The following is a 19,556-nucleotide window of genomic DNA, read 5'->3' on the forward strand; positions in this document are numbered from 1 at the left end:
GAGATTTTCCTCTGCCCAACGAATACGAATGGCGGCTACACTTGATAAGAGAAAACTGCACTTCAAGCCTAGAGCACATTCTACTCGAGGCACTTGGGGCATCCATAGCATTCATTGCAAATGTTCCCCTCAAGTCCATTTGCAAAGCGACAACCTGGAGTCCTGTACACACCTTTACAAAACACTATTGCCTAGACACTCATTCTAGGTCTGACTCTCAGGTGGGACAAGCAGTACTAAGACATCTTTTCTCTACTGTTCTTTCTCACAACCCACCTCCAACTCCGGGTACTGCTCGCTAGTCTATGCACAGCATGTGATTCTAAGCAGATTAACAAGGATCAGAAGACATGCATTATTTGCCGTAATAGCATTTCTGATGATTGTATCTGCTTAGAGTCACATGCGCCCTCCCTACCTCCCCGCTCCGGGTGGAAGGAACATAGACGTCTTACTAATTTCTCACTTTATGTACTCACTCACTATAGCCTTGGGCTCCCTCATGGCAGACAAAATACAATCGGAGGGACCTCGGCGCGTGAGGGATTTTGGGTACACTACGCGTCGCAATAGGGATAGTGTTAAAGACACGCCTATGCCGACGTCTCCTTTCGGTCCCCGAAAGACAAGATGCAATACTCTGCGGTTACCACTGGATGTCGGACTATATGCACAGCATGTGAATCTAAGCAGATACAATCATCAGAAATGCTATTACGGTAAGTAATGCATGTCATCCAATTCGGGATATGTCAACATATTGCAATCTCCACCTATTATGAGGGACACCCGTGTTTCGTGAAGCACCATGTCGAGAGCCTTCGCACAGAAGACTGCCTGTCTCTGGTTTGGGCCATAGATTGTAGCGATCGTCATGTCGCACCCACATACTTTGCCCTTGATCACCAGCACTCTCCTGAGGACTTGTGGGGGGATTAAGAACTTCAGCCTTTTATGGCACAGGATACCCACTCCCTCCTTCTCCGTACTCGAAGCCCAATGGGATTCTCCCACTAGCGAGCAGGGGATCCGTCTCTCCTCTCCCGCTATAAGTCTTGTTTCCTGAACCAGTACTATGTCCAAGCCGAGACGCTGAAATTCCCTTCCCCACTAAGGATCTTTTAGTTGGGGAATTCAGACCCGTCACGTGCAAAGAACTGACCTTAATCGAATCCACACACCCCCTCCTGTGTGTGCTCTATGAGTTGTCAGAGTGCCTGCGCCACATCTGCTCCAGATATAATCCTGTAATCCGTGTCTTTAATTTCAAGGATCAGGGCAAAGGGGGAAGGACCACCTGGATCAAATACCCTTCTTGTTCAGCTAGGCCGTTGGTGGTCTACACTCTCGCCTCTTCGTCAACATTGGACTCGACCGGGCGTGATGTATATTGATCCACACCGCTTCGTATCGGAGCTCGGGAGTCTTTTTGCTCTGTCCAGGGCCATTACTCGTTCTGCATAATAATGAAAGTGGACCACCACTGACCTGGTCCCTTTACCTCCACCTCCGCCTCCACCCATGTGGCACTGTCGAGGAGTACCTCCTTTCCCCCTTCCCCAATAAAGAGCATGTTCACAACCTCTTTAACATTCCCTTCAACGTCGCCCGGTGTTTCCCCTTTCTGTTCCTTGAGGCCCAAAATTCCCAGGTTGCACCTCAACTCCCCATTTCTGAGGTTGTCCAGTTTCAGGTGGACATTCTCTTCTCTGTTCTCCAGATCCATGAGATCACCACTGATTTGATTATTTTCCATTCCATCAATTCTATTTTTCAAGGAGTCCACATCTCAGGGGCCACTTTTGTCTGTTAACTTCTGCGCCATACTGTGCCCCTCTTTCTGACCAGAAGCTTCTGCGAAATTTCTGTAGGGCCTGCACACTACAACAGATTTTCCCTTCCAGTGCATCTCCTGCGGTTTAAACCTTCTCCTTGAAAGTCTCAGGCTTTCCTCGACATTCCAGTTGTTCCCTGGATTCTTCCGCTCCCATACGTAATTCACACTAGTGTGTCCTCTGAAGCCCAGTCAGAGCTCCTTGCTGCCTCTTCTGTGACTTAATATGAGTAGTCTCCATCCGTTTTGCGCCATGTCGCTACTGCTAGGACCCTACAGCCTCATAGGGGGGCTTCTCTCCGTACCTTCTCCAGGCTCCCAAGCTGGGTGGCCCACTGAATATCTCCCCTGATGACCTGCTTTCACGGCTTTGCCACAGAGCTTCTTTGCCGGCTCTTCCACCCTCTTACTCGCTCTTCCATCCACCCCTTGGGACAAGCTGCCTTCTTTGCCATTTCGAGGCCCGACTGCCTCTTCCAATGGGGGGGGTTAGCTGTCCTGTACTCTGTATTCCGCATCCCCAGTTCAAGGGGACTTGAGCCAGCACCCGCTCTGGCCGTGCACAGAGGTCTGCCAGTGAGGGTCCTTCCACCAATCCTCTCTATCCGCAAAGCAGGCCGTGCCACAGCCAAATCGCACCTCAGCATACATGCCAACCCTCCCGATTTAGGCAGGAGACTTGTTATTTTTCACAGTCTATGTCCTAAAATAACTGTAGCCTCAATGCATTCCTATGGGGAAATGTATGTCTCCCGATTTCCCTGTGGAAATCTCCCTCCCAGGTACGCCTGAATGTTGGCATGTATGCCTCAGCACAGGCCGCACCCCAGCCCTACTACCTTACTGCTCATTTTTTCTGCAGCCCCAAGGGCCAGATGTCCACGGCCAACGTCACAGGGCACAAGCGCGTCCTCTGGCTGTGGACTAAGAGCCCCTCTCTGCTTTCTGCAGCAAGACCAGTTGAGGAGGACCTGGGTCGGGTTTCGCTCTGACCGTGTGCAGCAGACCGCTTGTGTCCTTCATCCGACCATCGTCGCCGGCTACCGGGGCCTTATGACTGCTTGGGCTCACCACAGCGAAGGCCATTCCATGGCACCAGATGCTCCTCTATTGCTGCTCCCCGGCTTCTCGGTTCTTCACGGGAAAGCTCCCGACTTCACTCCACCATTCCTCATGCCACTACTCAGCAGCACATTCCTCCCTGGGCGTCTGCACACCAAAAACCTTAAAGTATGGAGGAGGGGTCTGGAACTGTGCTCTATGTGGCCATCTTTGCTGCACCCTCCAGCGGTCTCCGGGTGTAGGATTTCTAAAATGCATTGGCAGCCCAATGGGCAAGTATGTACAGGAGATTGGCTTCCATGAAGGACAAAGAGCTATAGGTTGGTGTAGCTAAAAATAAACAATTTAGCTGCCTCGTTTCATCACAAGGGTGATCAGCCGGACAGTCCTTGGAACCGTAACAGGCACTGCTACCGACCAAAACTAAATCCTGTGTCCAAAATCATCCTCTGCAGCTGCAAACCCTGGTCCTCCCTATACCGGTCCAGGCACAGAAGCACATGGCCCTTACTGATTCTGTAACCCTTCAAGCGATCTCTGGGAAAGTCTGAGTAAGGAGGGTAAGTTTACATACCGGTTTCTCGCTCCTTCCCCAACCCCATAAGGTTACATGGGCGTAAAGTCCTGGCCCTATTTAAGTTTCCTGACTTAGATCAGTGGTAGTCTAGTTACTTAGTTGAACATGGCTTAACTTTTTTTGGAACTCTGAATTGCAACCACTGGCATTATCCAATCACCTAGTAAGCCTACCTGAAAGGCATGTGTTTTGGAACTAATGACTAGGGCACTAGACCCCATTGCATCTCAGGGCTGGCCTTACTGTTAGGACATTATTTTAGTGTTGCTCTTAAGGGGTTCTACTGTGTTTTTGGAATCTTATTACTTGCCTGCAATTCCCTGGTTTTGAATCAAATGCTTTCCTATCTTCTCGCAGGAGTAAATGTATATATTTATTTTATAGTAGTTGTATAGCAATACTTACCTAGGTGCTGGCTTCTTTTGACCGTTTCAAAATGTTGGGCTTTTTTTCCAAGAAACCACCACTCTACTCTAAGCTGCACATGGATGGACTGTGTTGCTGGTTTCAATGATTAATGCGTAACATAGTGAAAATACAAGTTCAGAAAGTGAGGCCAACAAGGTGCTTATTTTTCAGTTTGTAGAACCTTTAGTAAATGGAATGTTGGACATAGGATTGACACATTTGTAGATTTATAATCGTCTGATATTCTCATTCCCGGTTTCCTTTTCTTGCCCTCTAGTGTCAAAATCACCCATCGTTGTTGGAGGAGGAGGAGATTGTGGCACACCTTTATGACCGCATGACCGAGTGTCGCTATGACCATCCCATTGAGAGCTTCAACATTTTGGCAAGGCCTGAGAAGGTGTTTGAAGTAGACGTGCTTGGCCAGGGACGGACTGCCCTGGAGAAAGCCAACAAGGATCTGGGTAGGAACTTTGACTCCAAGGGAGGTTGATGGATGATTGGGTGGGGAGGAAGGGTAAGCTTGTAGTCCTTCTATTGCCTAGAGCTGCATTGACTGGATTATGCTCCATGCTAAAAAAAAAAGCAGCCTTTTGATTTAAGTTTGTTGTCAATGTTTACGTTGAAGCCAGCAGTAGACAGATCTCTCTCCTGATATACAGAAAACTGGGCTGGGGGGAACCCAGCCGACCCTTCAGAGGATCTGCAATATTTAAATCCTGAGAGCTGTGCAATCGTAGCCATCTCAGATATGTTACTCACCGTTGAGGGGAGCACGTGACAACAGACCAGGACCTCAACTGGGTATTTGCTTGAAGAGCTCGGGTTGGAGCCTCCACCCGAGCCTCCTCTCTGTGAGGGTAGATAACTCCACCCTCTGCTGTGCGAGGTACCAGACAAGGGGACCGATCACTCAAGAGCGGGGAGAACGCACCACCACGGACCCAGCTGCAAAGGAAGGACAAGAGGTGAGTTTTCAGATAGGATAGATCCCTTCCTCCCCAGTTCCTATCCTCTAATGGAATACCTTAGCAGTTTTCCCCTTATGCAATGTGAGAGACTAGAAGCAACCTACAGAACAGAAGAAAACATCAGGTACTAGTCTAATGAGGAACAAAACCAATAAGGAAAATAGACTTGAAACAGGACCTTACCACTGGTGGAGGTAGCAATGATTGAATGAGTCCAGAACACAAAGAAATTATAACACAAAAAATAGGTTTGGTTAGTAAGGTAGCTATACACGGGCGGCACGAGGGTCGCGCTAGTTTCGGGGTGGTGCACAAGCAGCAAAGCGTCCCAAAAGTTTGGCAGTCCGTGAGCAGGTAAGTGTAACAGATGCGCAGGCGGGCAGTAACAATAGCACAATTAGAGGCCAGAAGTCTGTTAGCAGGCAAGAGGGTCTGGTACACAGGCGGGCGGTGGCCAAGGCAAAATCAAATGGCAAGGAAGTCTGTGCAAATAAAAGGGTCGGGTACACAAGAAAGGTATGAGTAAGCGAAGTGACACAGAAGTAATAACTTCGAAAAGTGCCGGCTGTAACTGTAAATGGAAGCAGCGTTCCGAGAACCGCCCAGATTAAATGAACCAGGAGGCGGAACCATCGCAAAACGAGGCTCACATGCTAACGCCTCTGAACTACACACATTAGCAGGTTTTCTGGGTAGTGTAGTTCAAGCAGCTAATTTCCAGGGCAGCTGCCAATGCAAATAAAAAGGTGCCGTAAAGCACCACACACCTTTGTGGAGAGCTATAACTCTCCTTGTTATGTGTGCTTAGGGGGTCCCCACTGTTTATCCGAGAAAGGGAGTTCAGGGGTGTACGAGAAAAATGCCGTAGCAAGCGACGGGACACGCATCGGGGCGTCACAGGATACAGTCGTAACACTGTTTCAGTTTAGATGTGGATTAGGGTATCTAGGTCTCCTTTCCTGGTCCAAACCAGTTCCAAGCACTCAAAGGCACTGGCCAATTCCTACTCTGCGCATGAGGAAGACTGCCAACAGAGGCAGTGAGCCACAAAGACCGGGTTTAAGCCACTTAATTATCCATTTTATAGCAGTAAGAAATCGTATGCCCAATGATCAACCTACGTCGGCTACACTGCTTTAGGGGAAAACAATCCCACTAAAATAGATCAGGATAAACTCTTTCCCGATAGCTGGTCTCACCTGCCCATTCTTTTGGGGTTTAGGTATTCTTTTGCTGACCTTGTCCATCCGAATGACAACTGTGACCATCTTTGCTGTAGTTCTGTGGACTCCACTCTAGAGGCATTTTACTGGAGCAAGTGTCTTCGTTTCTTCATTGGGATCTCCTATTGATGGAGTCTCCCCTTTAGGTGTTTGCTCTAGTCTTCCCTAGCTGCAATGCTCCCATGGTGAGCTAGGCCACCCAGAACCGATCTGCAACCTCCTCGGCTTGTGATGTCACTACTCGCCTCTCCAATCTCTATTCATACTGGAGGTTTTCCTTCGGTCATAATTGCTCACAGGGCCCCATTGCAGGTCTCAGAGTTGCTCCCATGGGTTAATGTTGAGCCATTGAGTCCTACTATACAATAGACTTAAAATTGAGACTTGGGGGTCATAGTGTTTGAGGCTTGTGAGCCTCACTAAAAGTCAATCTGGAATTTGTGGAGAGTCAGGAACTCATGTTCTGTAAACCCAGTAGTTTGCTATATCTGTGTCCTAGAAATAGGGTCTGAGAGAAAACTCCATGTGTGGTTTAAAAACCATATTTAGCCTTTTAAAGCACAGACACTTGACTTATCAATGCTCTCGAGTTACAGATCCAAATCGTCTTGATGTACAAGTGCAGTAGATGGGGTTACTCCCAGCTGGCCCTTTTCAGTGGGTTTTAGTCTGATAGTTGGGCCCTTTAATACATTATAAATGGAAATGGTTAGAAGACTCTGGCAATTACCCTATTTTTCATTCCCAACCCGCTCTCCTTACCCTCTTCTCCCTTCCCCATTGTTTCTTTATTCAGTTTCCTATTTCCTAATCTCACCCATCATTTCTCTCCTCCTTTTCCTCATTCCCGACCTTCACTTCTTTTCTCACTCTCTAGGCTTTTGTTTCATCCTCGCCTTCTCCATTGTCCTTCCTCTCTTCTCCAAGTAATCTTAACTTCTTTAATGTTTTCCTTTCTGTTTTAACTTTACTTTTCCTCAATTCTCTTTGCAACCCTGCTGTATGACTTTTTTTTTACCTTTTAACTTCATTACTCTCTCCATAACTTGCCAGACCATACATAAACTTTCCCTACCTTTCCTGCACTCCCATAATGGCGCTTCCGTTTTTGCTTTACCTGTTTTTTGTGGTTTCCTTCAGGTTTGGCGTTCGACTCCTGGGATATGGATTTTTACACTGCACTCTTCCAGAAAGTCAAACGGAATCCCACCAGTGTTGAGTGCTTCGATTTGGCCCAGTCCAACAGGTGATTTTAGTTTTCTTTTGTCCCTCGGACTGGTGTAAGTGAAGATGAAATAAAGGAATTGTTTGATGTGCTGGCTCATTCATTCTCCATTCATTCTCTCTGGGTTGATAAGACTCTAGACCCTGCTAAGGAGGTTCTGTCTGCCCATGGTACCACCTTAAAATATATAAATATTTTCAGGTTTAGTGTCAAATCATATGATTAAATTGCTGTTTTAACTTACTTTTAGAGGGAACAGTAGCATAACTTTATCAAAGTGCTGAACAACAAAATACAATTCTTAAAAAAGCTCATGCAAACACACTGAAAGGATGAAATCAAACAGTTTGAGGCAGACTACAAAATATAGTTTACATTTGAAATAAACCACAGCAAAATAATCTCCAAAAGGTCCATGGACCAAAGTCCAGAAGGTGGTCCTATTCCACTAGCACAGAGTTGGGTAATTTTTCCCAGTTATAGTGCTTCCAGAAAGGAACAGGCCTCTGCTTATTTTAAGAAAGTGTGGAACTTTCAGACTCCTTTTGCTGCTTCAGATTTCTTTTGGCCTTGCCAAAATCTTCAGTTATTGGAAAAGTGTAAAGAATGAGCCAATATTAATCATCTGATGGGTCAACGAAGGAGTGTCAACTGAATTCCATGCGGGCTGCATCATCCGGTGGGATGTGGCCAAATCTGTTGCCAGACGCCATGTCAGAAGCTGAGTTACTAACTGCTTTCGAGGTAGTACAATGTGCTTCAGTGGAGACCCCTCCAGGATTGCCTTTCCTTGAGGTACTCTGAGAAATGTTCTACCATCCCGGTCGCTTTGGACCTCCTGGAAGTTCGCATCGCGGAGCCCATTTTTACTTTCAACATGGCTCCTTGCCATTCTGCACGGGAATGATGTGGGTGGTCTACTCTTTTGCGGATTGGCAGCGACAGCACAAGTCGCGTCCATTAATGCTCACTGCAGATGCTTCCTTTCGCGTCTCAACGCTCGATAATATGTTGCCTTGCTCAGCGCTCCGTTTCCTTGTTTCTCTTTCTCCTTGTTTCTCCACCGTTGCCTTTCTTGCCGCCGCCTTGGTTGCCTTCCACTGTTGTACTTTGTTCTCCTTCTACTGGGACTGCTTCTTTCTGCTTGCTTACCACCAACTTACTGTGAAATCCTGCCGTCCTGGGAGTCTAGCTGCACGCTCCTAGATCTTGTTCACCTTGACATACAACCCAGGTTTTTTCCTTCCTCTGAAAGGTTTTTCCTGGATTTCTTTGGCGGTTTCTCCAGAGGTCACCCGACTTGGGACCCCTCACGGGCAGGGTGGCGTCTGGAGAGGCTTGTCCTTTTCTTAATGACACGCTGCCCAAATGGCAAGGAAAACTCCCAAAGAAGTCTGCGATTAAGAAACTACAGGTGAGCCAATTCGAGGACCCCGACATTGACTGATTGTTTTTCCATGGACGTATTTTGCAATGTGTCGTTTTTTTAGTGTCTTAACGCCAAATTGGTAATTAGTTCTAGTGTTGTCAGTTTAGATGCTAGAATGTGGTTCCTAAGTAAATTCAGCAATCACTACTGCAATAGCCTCCTCCTTGATCTACCTTTCTCTACTCTGCGACCCCTCCAGCTAACCCAGAATAGGGCAGCAAGACTTATCCTTGGCCTCAAGCCCAGGGACCGCATATCGCCTGCCCTACAAAGTCTCCGCTGGCTCCCAATCGCAGCACTGATTATATTCAAATCACTCTGCATCGTACACAAGGCTATATGGGGCTGGGGTCCACTCTGTTTGCAACTCTTTCTGACAAAAATTCCCCCTCTACACACCTGTTTTCCTCTGGTACTAACTCCTTGTGTGTAAAGCGGTTTGCTAAATAGAGGGCAGGTGGTCGATCACTTTCCTCAGCTGGCTCCCTTCTTTGGAACAGCCTTCCCATCCCTCTTTGCATTGAGCAGGATCTTCGTAAGATCCGGAAAAGCCTCAAGCCTCAAGACTTTCCTCTTTAACTCGACGTTCCCTCCCTCTCTCCCTTGCTAATCGCACAGTAGCTTTATTGGTATGCTGGGCCCTTATGCATCCTCGTGGCCCTCACCTCCCACATCTTATCTTGCCAGCTGTTGTCAATCCTCCGCACTTGCCACGACTCGCCTTCTACCACTGGAGGTTGCACTTACCTCTCTTCATAGCACTTCACCTGCTGCTTTCCATGGGCCACCACAGCACCTATCCCTTACCCCTCTCCCCTCTGAAATTGTACGTTCTGAACACTCAGTCTTCCCCCTCCCCTATTGTCTCTTCTCATATTGTTGTATTTATTTAATCATTGTTGTAATTACATTGTCTATCATCCCCTGTGCCCTCCCTGTTGCCCTGTGGGTGCTTTGAAACCATATTTGCTTCCTGTATATGCGCCTAACAAGTGAACAATAAATAAATTGTGGGGCTGTTGCCATGGCTACTTAGATGCAGGCCAAAGGTCAGTGATGTCATCACAAAGAGGTTCTTTACGGCTCCTTGTGCGCAGGACTAATATTGCTGCAATCGTTGGGATGCCCCGTGTGACTCTTCTGCATGTGTTATGTCAGTGATGCCATTCTACTGGCTGCCTCAAAGGTTCTTTGGATTCAAGGCTAACGTCAAAGTAATTATGTAAGGGCACTTCTAAAAAAAAAAAGTTGCCCTGAATAACTTGAGTATTCAGAATTTGACGTCCCTCTTCAACTAGAAAATAATTTTGTTGACAGTACAGGATATCTTCATGACCCTTTCAGCCTATTAAGTTTCTGTAAACAATAGGTTGAAGGAGTCCAAGTCTTTCCTTTGGCAAAAGTTCCAAACAAAGTGTCTGCTTGTATCTGTCCTGCAATTGTATTGCATATAGAAAGCAAAATAGTTATTTCAGCTGTTTAAAAAATAAATAAATAAATATAGATTTCTTCAGAAAGACTTATTGCATAGTGTGTTGCGCGGGTCTTGCCGGATACAAAGTAGCAGTACGCTCAACCTTGCGGGATTGCCAAAATCGCACTGATTTAAGCATTGTTGAGGGATGAATGGATTAATCATCCATGCGTAAAGATTTGATTTAAGGTCCATTTACTCTGATCCATAAGTAAATGACCACAGTGAATATTGCTACCAAAAAATCCTTAACCCCCGATTTGAGGATGGTATGGACGTGAACGGTCTGTCACTACAGCGGGAATTCCTGTTGCACCGAAAGTGCTTTGTGTGTCCATATGAAGCAGACAGAGTAAACAATGATGTTTACAAACCTCAAATTCTACTAGAATGCAGACATTATATGACAGAATGACTCTGTTTGATCTGTAAAATAGTCTAGCCTATTTATATAATCTCAAAGCGAATTGAGCAAGGCCAGATGAATTTTGGCATGCATTATGCTGAACTAACATCTGGGAGCCTGGTAACTAATGGGTGTAGTCAAAGCACTCCAGAGGGGAGTAAGGGTTTGTTGTTGCAGAATTTTATTTGAGGATTTTGCTTCCCTAACTTTCCGACACTTCTACATTTTTGCTGGTTTCCATGTTTCTTTGACTTCTCTTTTGTGGCTAGAATAGCTTCAGTAGAAGTCCTCCTGCAACCTTTTTTCTGTTATGTGGTCCAAAGAATTGCAAAGGGCTAGCAGGGATGCTTTTCAAGTCCCCCATTGGGTCCCAGTGTGACTGTCACCCTTAAAGTGTGTTGAAGAGATGACTTGGATGTTGGTGTGATTTAGTTTCGGCTACACCCAATGGTAGCCCAAAGCACTTTCTTTGTTCGTCATTGGGGTACTTACGTGTTTTTGATGCCCTACTCCCTTCCATTTTTTAGGCCATACCTTTCTCTATGCGGACCATTAGGCACAGCCAAAATGGCCTTTTTGCTGAAGTAGGCTCATCTTACGACCACACCAGTATAATAGCTTTTATTTTAAATTGATGTACACTGTTTAAAACTCCTACAGACTTTCCCCTAAGTGGAGTAATGACTGTTTGGTGGTTTCTGAGACAGCCTGATTGGCTGGCTCCCAAAACCTTTGTATCCTCATCTGTGATGCAATTGGTGGGCTATCTTGGGCTTGTCCCAGATTTAATACATTATTGGTAAGAGACCCTGTGTGTTTCTCAGATTGTGTACCTGAACTCCTGGATGATTTTATTTATTGTGCATTTGTAAGGAGCTTATACATCAAGTAAATTGTGTTTTAAAACGCCCACATGGCAACAGGGAGGGAACATGGGAAAGAAAATCCAATATGACAATGAAAGATGGAGGCATACCTACTAGGCCTTGTGAACATTCAGAACGTGCAAGTGTAGAGAGCGAGAGTAGAGGTAAGGGGGTGGGGAGGAACGTGCTAGGTGTACCAAGAGAGAAGTGCTAGGGATGAGCAGCTGTAAGTGCCTAAGTGGGTGGTCAGATGCCAATAAGTAAGTGCAGGCCAGTGGTAGCATATGCCAGTGGGTGCCAAGGCAAGTGCTGGGAGTGTTAGGAGGCTGAAGGTGGTTGGGATTGGGAGACCAGGTCCCAAGAGAACACATAAGGGCCCTGGTCCCAATCTCAGCAACTGCAGAGAGTTTTTAAGGCTGGGGAGATATGCAGTCCTTGGGCTTGAGACCAAGGAGAAGTCTTGCTTCCCTATTCTGGATTAGCTGAAGGGATCGCAGAGAAGAAGAGGAGATTAAGAAAAAAGGCTGTTGCAGTAATCTAGCCTAGAGAGAACCAGAGCTCTATGGGGGAAATTGCTGCTCAGAATCCTGTTGTGTCCATACTGGCTGTACCATGGCTCCTTGTTCTTGCTCCCTGCTCCCTCTCTGCTGGTGGAATCCCATGCTGGACTCTTGCCGAGCTTCCTTCCATCCTCCCAGCTGTTACTATGTGGGGAATCATCCTGGTCTGTACTGCAGCCTCCTAGGCAAATCTTTCTGGCCCAACTGCATTAAGGTAGGGGTCTTCCTGCTGATGGTTTGCGCCTGCTGTGACTTAGCTCTGGTTTTGAGAAGTCATGAGTCGCCTCCTGCTGTTATCCCATCATGGGACCACTTCTTGCTGGCTTCCCCTTCTTGCTCCTCTGAGCTGACCTGGAACCTTGTTCAGTTTCCTCTGTGCTCCTGTTGCCATCTTCCTGGCTACTGATTCTACTTCTTTATGCGTCTTGATTAAGACCATTTCATTTTTGGGAATTCTCTAGGTTCTTTTTAGGATCCACTTTATTTTTTACCAATCTATTTATTTTGTTGGTTGACCGTCCTAATTTTGGTGGGCTAGGTGACTTCTACCGAAGTCTCCCTGTTAAGATGGATTTCCAAAATCAGCCTTGGTGGGATTTTTTCTTTTTTTTGGGTCGGGGGTTAGGTGGACGAGCGGGGGGGGGGAGTAATCTATTATGGTAAATGGGGAAGACACTGAGAAGTTGGCCAAGCCCATTCAAGGTAGCAGCACAGCAAGGCTTAGTCTCAGGAAGGGTGTGATAGTGCTTTATGGCTTCAATGAGTCCACGCAAAGCGACGCCAGTAATTCCAGTTAGCTATGGAAGTGTATAAAATGCAACTATTTATTAAGCACACTAAGCAGATAAAAAACATAGGTAAGCAAAGTCGTTTTTTTTGTGTGATATAGTTACACAAAATAACTTTTCACACAGCTCATTGTGCAATTTGCATATAGAAAATTACAAAAATACAATCCAAATATAAGCAAAATAGAAATGGTAAAATACATGACACCAACTCATTTCCAAGTAGATCAAATACACTCAAAGTTAAGGATGATTGATATGTTTTAACATTTTTGTTATAAAATTAGTTGGTGCAATAATCCGATATCTGCTGCCCATTTAAAATTACATTCTAAAAATGTGAGTATGCAAAGATGAAGTCTCAAAAACAAAACTCTGAAATATTATCTGTAATTCATGCAGCTTAACAGAATCAAGTGTTCCAAGATATCTATACTACGAGGAGAGTGACGTGGCCTACAAAGCCGTAATACATATTTTAAATTCATTCTACATCCAATTATTTCATGGGTCTTATGCAAGTTTAGTCTTATCCGCATGAATGTGTACGTACACATTTAGATGGACACTTAAGTATGGAGAAATACAATTTATCTTCTCCATTAAGGCCAGGTCAGAAAATCACCTGTAAGCAGAAACTGATTCTGAAGTTTAGCACCAGCCTGCATCCCAAAGGGATTTTTTTATCCTGAGCGGTTTAACCATTAGATCCTCCCTAGTCCCAGCCAAATCGGAAAGATTTCGATCACAAGGATCAACCCAAGCTGTGAGAACCTCAATCTGTTATCTTCATTAAGAAATTCACTTATGAATGCAAAGAATGTGCCAGGCAGTCCCACATTTTCTGAAATAAAAGAATGTTTTGCTACTTAATTGTGACTACCAGTGACGTAAGAACCCAACTCAAATCGAATCACTATGCAGGAAGTGGAGTTCGGTAGGGCAGATTCCCTTCCCCAGAGGATCCCCTCTAATCAATTCCAATACAAATCCTTCAGATGTAAGAATTCTACCCCACATAACAAGGAGGCTACAGCCTTGTTTTTGTATTAATGTGCAGAAGGCCATTAAGTCCAATGCCTACCCCTTTTTGAAAGCGAGACTGGTGGATGTCCATCCTGCCTGTCCCAGATGCTAAAAACTCCATCTGTTTAAGAAACAGAGATTAAAACATTTTTTAACTAGTGTCTAGCAGAGTAACTGCACGATAATTTGCAGGGTTTTGGCGATTGCCCTTTTGGAATATTGCAACCACAAACAGTCTGCCAGGAAGTAGGGATTGTTTTACTGCTTAAGACCGTAGATAAACAAGCATTCAAGATGTTAGCCCACATGATTTAATTATTTTTTTACATCAAGATTGGGTAATCCATCTGGACCAGCGGCTTGTGAATTGTTTACATTTTTAATCATGATGATTGTGATCCAAAGAGAAATGTATATCCCATTTTGAGTCCAGTTCAAGACCCTCACAAGTTTCTAAATCGTTTTGGATAGCCAATGATTGCCCAGCAACAGACATGATGGCACCAGAGATGTGGACTGGGACTAGACAAACCCAACCCCTTCCTCTGGTGTGCGTGTTTGTGTGCGCACAACACACAATGCCCCTTAGCCTGCAAAAGCCACAACTTTCCCTGGGAAAGGGATTTCTATAGGTGACATTTCCTTATCTGTCAAGGCAGGAAGAAGGCCAAAGAACAATATGGTCAAAGAACAAGCGAAACATCATGTGGCACGGCCATTTTAGGGTACTAACCACCTTTAGTAGCCATACGCGGTAAAAGCAAATGTGCACGAGTAAAATAACACACAGGTAAAAATATCACAGCTGCATCCAGTTTGTTTTAGGCGCATACTCAAAGTAACTAAACAGCCACTGTATAAAAAGTTATGAGGAGACAATTTATCCTAACTGTACATCACTATAAAGTGATATGTGCAATTGTAACAGTACACAAATTCATAAAGAGAAACTTGGTCTCTGCAATGGCAGTCTTAAGATCTAGTCAGTTTCCCCAAAATAAAGAGCAAAACAGGCAAGGGAAGTAAAGCAGAAGGGTTTACATACTTCCCAAAAAATCAGGACAGGGTTAAAAAAGTATCAAAAAGAAAACTGTTGTATATAAATCTATGTAGGGAAAGATGCAAAAACAAAACCTTTTCTAACAAGCTTATGCATACAGTATGAGACACTGCTACCTCTGCCAGGAAGACATACCTAAATACCCTGACCACAGGACGTAAGGAAAATTCTCCTTAACAACTTTCGTTTGTAATTTGAAGTACTTATTTGACAGTGTGTTCATCATAATGAAATACTAAATAAATGTTTATCTTTTTACAGTATATTGTATGGTGCATTTTATTGCATGTGTGTCTGGGATTAATTATACTTTGGTACCTCCTACCCCCTTCTAAGAGTGGCGTCTGACTGCTCTGCTACCTTAGCCTTTGAGAGTGTGTTGTTCTCGCGTGGCGGACATTTTATTTTGCCCCTTGGGATAGGTCTCTTCACACCCCTCACGAGAGGCCTATTGAAAAACCTCCCTAAAAGTGTGGCTTGTTGCTTTGTGTAAAACATTTGGGTCTATAACAAATGCATGCTGCACAGAAGTGTGCTGCAAAATTGGTGTTAAAGGTACGTAACTTTGCATTGGATGTTTGTGCGTTTAGCAAAAATAGTGGCCACAAAACAGTGGGAAGCTGTTGTGTAAGAAGCAGGGCACTTTGAGTACACATCTCTATGCACACGCCTTTTGTGGGTGCTGTTCCTAACCCAGCTTAATATTTTGCAGAAATTGAGCAGCTTCTCCGGTAGAAGATTATAGACTGATGTAGCTATAGCCAGGGGGCTGGTGGGGAGAAGCTGAAATGGATAATCTTCATCAAGTGAGCCATGTATAAAACGTACAGAAAGCTGTGCTCTGTCGACACCTAGACCTGGATTTGTTCAGTCTGGCTACGCGCCACTTTTAATATGACTGGTTGCAGCACAATGAAATTGCTTCTGCTTGGTTGTTCTGTCTTGCTTCCTTATTTGAAGGTCTCAACTCTTCTGTGTTCCTTTTTACTTGCTTATCCATTTCATTGTGCTTAACTTGTTTTAACCCAGAAACATTTCACCTCCTGTAAGTCCACACCAACTATCTGTCTTGCTTTCTTTGTCAGTGAGCACAGTCGGCACTGGTTTTTCAAGGGTCACCTCCTGCTTGATGGGGAGGAGAAGGAGGCATCTCTCTTTGATATGATCATGAAAACCCAGGAAAGCAGCAATCCAAACAATGTCATAAAGTTTTGCGACAACAGCAGGTGAGTGACTAGCTTTGTTCCCGCTCCTCTGCTGTTCTCCCAGTCTATTGATGCATTTGGAGGACTGCCCTAACCAGTAACCAAGTACTTGGGCATTTTCACTCAAGCCTGCAAATCAGTATTAATAGAACAATACGTCATTTTGTATGTGGTGCTGGATACAGATATGCAATGTATTTTGTTGGTGCTGGACACCACAAGGATGTCCTCATACTGAAGGCCTATGCAGAGAATAGATGCACTTTAAATTGGAGCACAGGGTGACCTGCAGGTATTCAAGATCATAAATCGTACAGTGACTAGATCCGAACATTCCACCCCAAACTGGCGAGGAACTCGAGAACAAGCAAACCATACGCTTAAGATAAGCATGCAACTCTATATTCTTTTGTTGCATTGTCTCTTTCCACAGACTGTTCTACGTTCATGTTTCATTTCTAAGACTGCAGATTAAAAGGGGAAGTTGTTCATGGTCTGATTCTGAGGAGTGCTGGTCTGATTGTGCCTTCACATTAAACATTGAATTTAAAATATCTGTAAAGCGCTAACGTACTTATTAAGGGTACCTTCGAGCTGAACATTTCTGCTGGGAGTTAACCGCCTTGAATTTCATTTGAGTACCTTTTTGGCTGAAGCCTTTTTCAGTAGTTTCCTGAATTTTAAATAATCCAATTTACATCAGGAAAGAGGACTACAGTTCCATAATATAGATATTTATCCTGAGAAGCGGCGTCATCCACCTTTCACATAGCACGTCTTTGGAACTAAGACTAGATCATCAGCTGAATCAGAGTGGACTGGAACATATTTCCTGAATTTCATGGGCAAAAGCAATCAACCTTAAACTTATCTGTGTCTTTCACCTGCAGTTTCTAAGAGCATTTGAGGTGGGTTTTAGTCTGGAGAGCCTAAGAAGAGTCATGGCTTATGCATTTTGGAAATACTGCAATATCACTACTAACTACATGGATGAACCTAAAAAATTACCATACAGAAATCTTATCTGGGTGAGGCAAAGTAATTCAATATTTGGATTTGGTAGGAGAAAGAACTTGGCACAGAACATTCTTAGTTTTTGCACATAAAATTTTAGACTATTTCTCGTTATCTAGCTGATGACTTACCCAGTTAGTATTTCCATCCAGATCGAAGTCTTTAGGCGTTGTCAACGTAGTTGTAAAATGTCATGGTAAAATAATAAAGTATATTGGACAAGAGTAAAGTTACAGCCACTTGTGGGTCCCCACCTGTAACTCTGAAGAATTTGCTTTAAAAATACGTTCTCATTTTACTTTGTCCTCTGTTCCAAGGAAAGCGTCTTGTGATTCCTACTGGGTGCACAGTCAGTCCACCTTGTGCTAGTGTTGTAGCCAGTCTTTCCCTTAGCTATGATGCAGTGCTGTGTCAGAAGTAGATCACGCCTTTATATCTGAACTGTTACTAGCAATGTTCACTTCCTCCCTTCTCTTTATACAGCTAGCTTAATTCAAACCCTATTCCTGGAACGGATAAGTGTCCTTTGCAATTGGTTTAGTCTGCTGGTACCAACAGACCGCAGCACCTTCTTTTGTTCAATGGGTATCATACAAAAATGTTCACTTCCCCACCACTGCGAGGCTGAAAGCATGGGACTTTTAAAATGCCATTTTTTCACTTATTGTTGCAAATATAGGTGGGTTGTGGGGTAGAGGTATTCATTAGGAACGGGGTGTGGGGAGGCTGCAGTCGCCCCCACAGACCCCCTCTGCTTTTGTGAGGAAAAAGTGGAAACATGTGAAACAAAAATGTTCGATATTTTGGGTATTCACAGTGATTTTATTTGCACAGTAATGACATGTATCAGTTTAATGTACCTATATGGACTGTAGCATCCCTAAATGTGCACGTTCTTTCCATCGCTGTATAGCTTGCTCCCTTGATAGTTTTATTTCAACAGGAGCTGCCCATTAAAGGTTTGTTGGATCTCTTGATTGTCTGTATTTCCTTTTCAGTGGGATTCAGGGTAGAGAAGTGCTGTCCTTGTACCCAACAGATCCCTCCCAGGCCAGCCCCTTCGAGCGACACCAGTCCACTCGTCACGTCATCTTCACAGCTGAGACGCACAACTTCCCAACTGGTGAGTGATGTGCTCAAAGCACACTCTTTATTTTCAACAATGCACATCTCACATTGCTCTTTCTGTCTCCTAACACCTTTTATTTTATACTGCAGGATTGCTCCCTCTCTTAAACAGCTACCCTAATTTATGTGGTTCTGTTCAATTACTCCCATCCACCGTCTCTTTCAATATCCAGTCTATCTCTGTCCCTCCATCTTGCTCTTACTCCTCTTGATCTCTCGCTTCATCGCGCTGTCTCATTCCCCTTTTTTTCAGCCCCTTATATAACATTTACACTGCACCACTTTCCTTTGTCTCTTTCGTGGTTTTGTTTGGTATCCTTTCCTGTGTCTCTCATGACTTTGATATATTCTACGTCTCTATTCTTTCTTTTTCATGTACAAAGAATATTGCTTCTGGGCCCATCCCAAAATCAAGACCATGGTTAATGGCGGTATGTCTATCCTTGCGGTTAGGAAGAATCTTCATTTCTATGCTAATTTCCCCCCACCTTAGAGACCCCCGAGCTCTTTTGCTGGATTTAGGACTTTTTAATTTTAACTCCTGAGTGAGTGGGATCTTTCTCTGTTTTGGAGTCTGACAAACTACATGGGCATCTGCTTTTTGTATAATGACACACAGCACCCTCAGTGCAGTGTCACAGAGAAATCCCTTGGTTTTCTCTTAAGGTTTAAATACCTTTTCTTGGGTAAACTACTGTTCCCAAGAATACTAAGGTGAAATTGATCTTACTTACCTCTTTACTTTGTCCATTACACACCATATTATCTGGTGTGCTGGGGGGGTTATCTAGCAGCCCCTTTATGCTACTTTCTCATGTAACATTTTTGTTACCCATACTACTTTAAATGGCTGGTGGCAGTGTTTTACTTTTTACTACCAGTGTGCATTTTTACCGCAGGCTGAAACCTCGGCTGCAGCACAGCACCCAGGGGTGACCATGTTGTCAAAACGGCCCCTGTCTTCTTTTTTCACCATTTTCTGTTTGTAAGGTCTTTCTTGGCTTTCACTGTGTAGGTTGAGACAGGTTTGAGCTCTTTGTGTGTTCTGTCTTTGGCAGGCTTCAGCCCTGAAGCCTGCCCCTCTCTCCAGTGTGTCTGGAAGGACAGGAAGTGTGGAAAGGTCCTGAAACTCCCCTGTCCTTTGTCTCTAGGTGTGCCTGAACAAAACCAGTCCTGATTGGCCAGCTGGCTGTCCGGAAAGGACAGCCCCCCCTGCCGGCTTATTGACCTCTTAGGGCTCTGAATGAATTAGAATGAGCTTAAAAGGCAAGGTTCTTGGGACTACAGGCAGAGTCGACCA

General features: G+C 44.6%; 1 protein-coding gene across 1 annotated transcript in view; it reads left to right on the forward strand.

Annotated features, from left to right (window-relative positions):
- The window catches only part of PFAS (phosphoribosylformylglycinamidine synthase), a 786,527-nt gene that overhangs the window by 207,834 nt on the left and 559,137 nt on the right, over positions 1 to 19,556 (forward strand). The window contains exons 5-8 of the mRNA XM_069651729.1: positions 4,159 to 4,345; positions 7,216 to 7,321; positions 15,995 to 16,135; positions 18,127 to 18,251. Coding sequence (XP_069507830.1) covers positions 4,159 to 4,345; positions 7,216 to 7,321; positions 15,995 to 16,135; positions 18,127 to 18,251 — 559 coding nt within the window. The remainder of the gene's footprint in view (positions 1 to 4,158; positions 4,346 to 7,215; positions 7,322 to 15,994; positions 16,136 to 18,126; positions 18,252 to 19,556) is intronic.

The sequence above is a fragment of the Ambystoma mexicanum genome, chromosome 3p (genome assembly GCF_040938575.1).
Source record: "Ambystoma mexicanum isolate Mex_15411 chromosome 3p, UKY_AmexF1_1, whole genome shotgun sequence".
NCBI lineage: Eukaryota > Metazoa > Chordata > Amphibia > Caudata > Ambystomatidae > Ambystoma > Ambystoma mexicanum.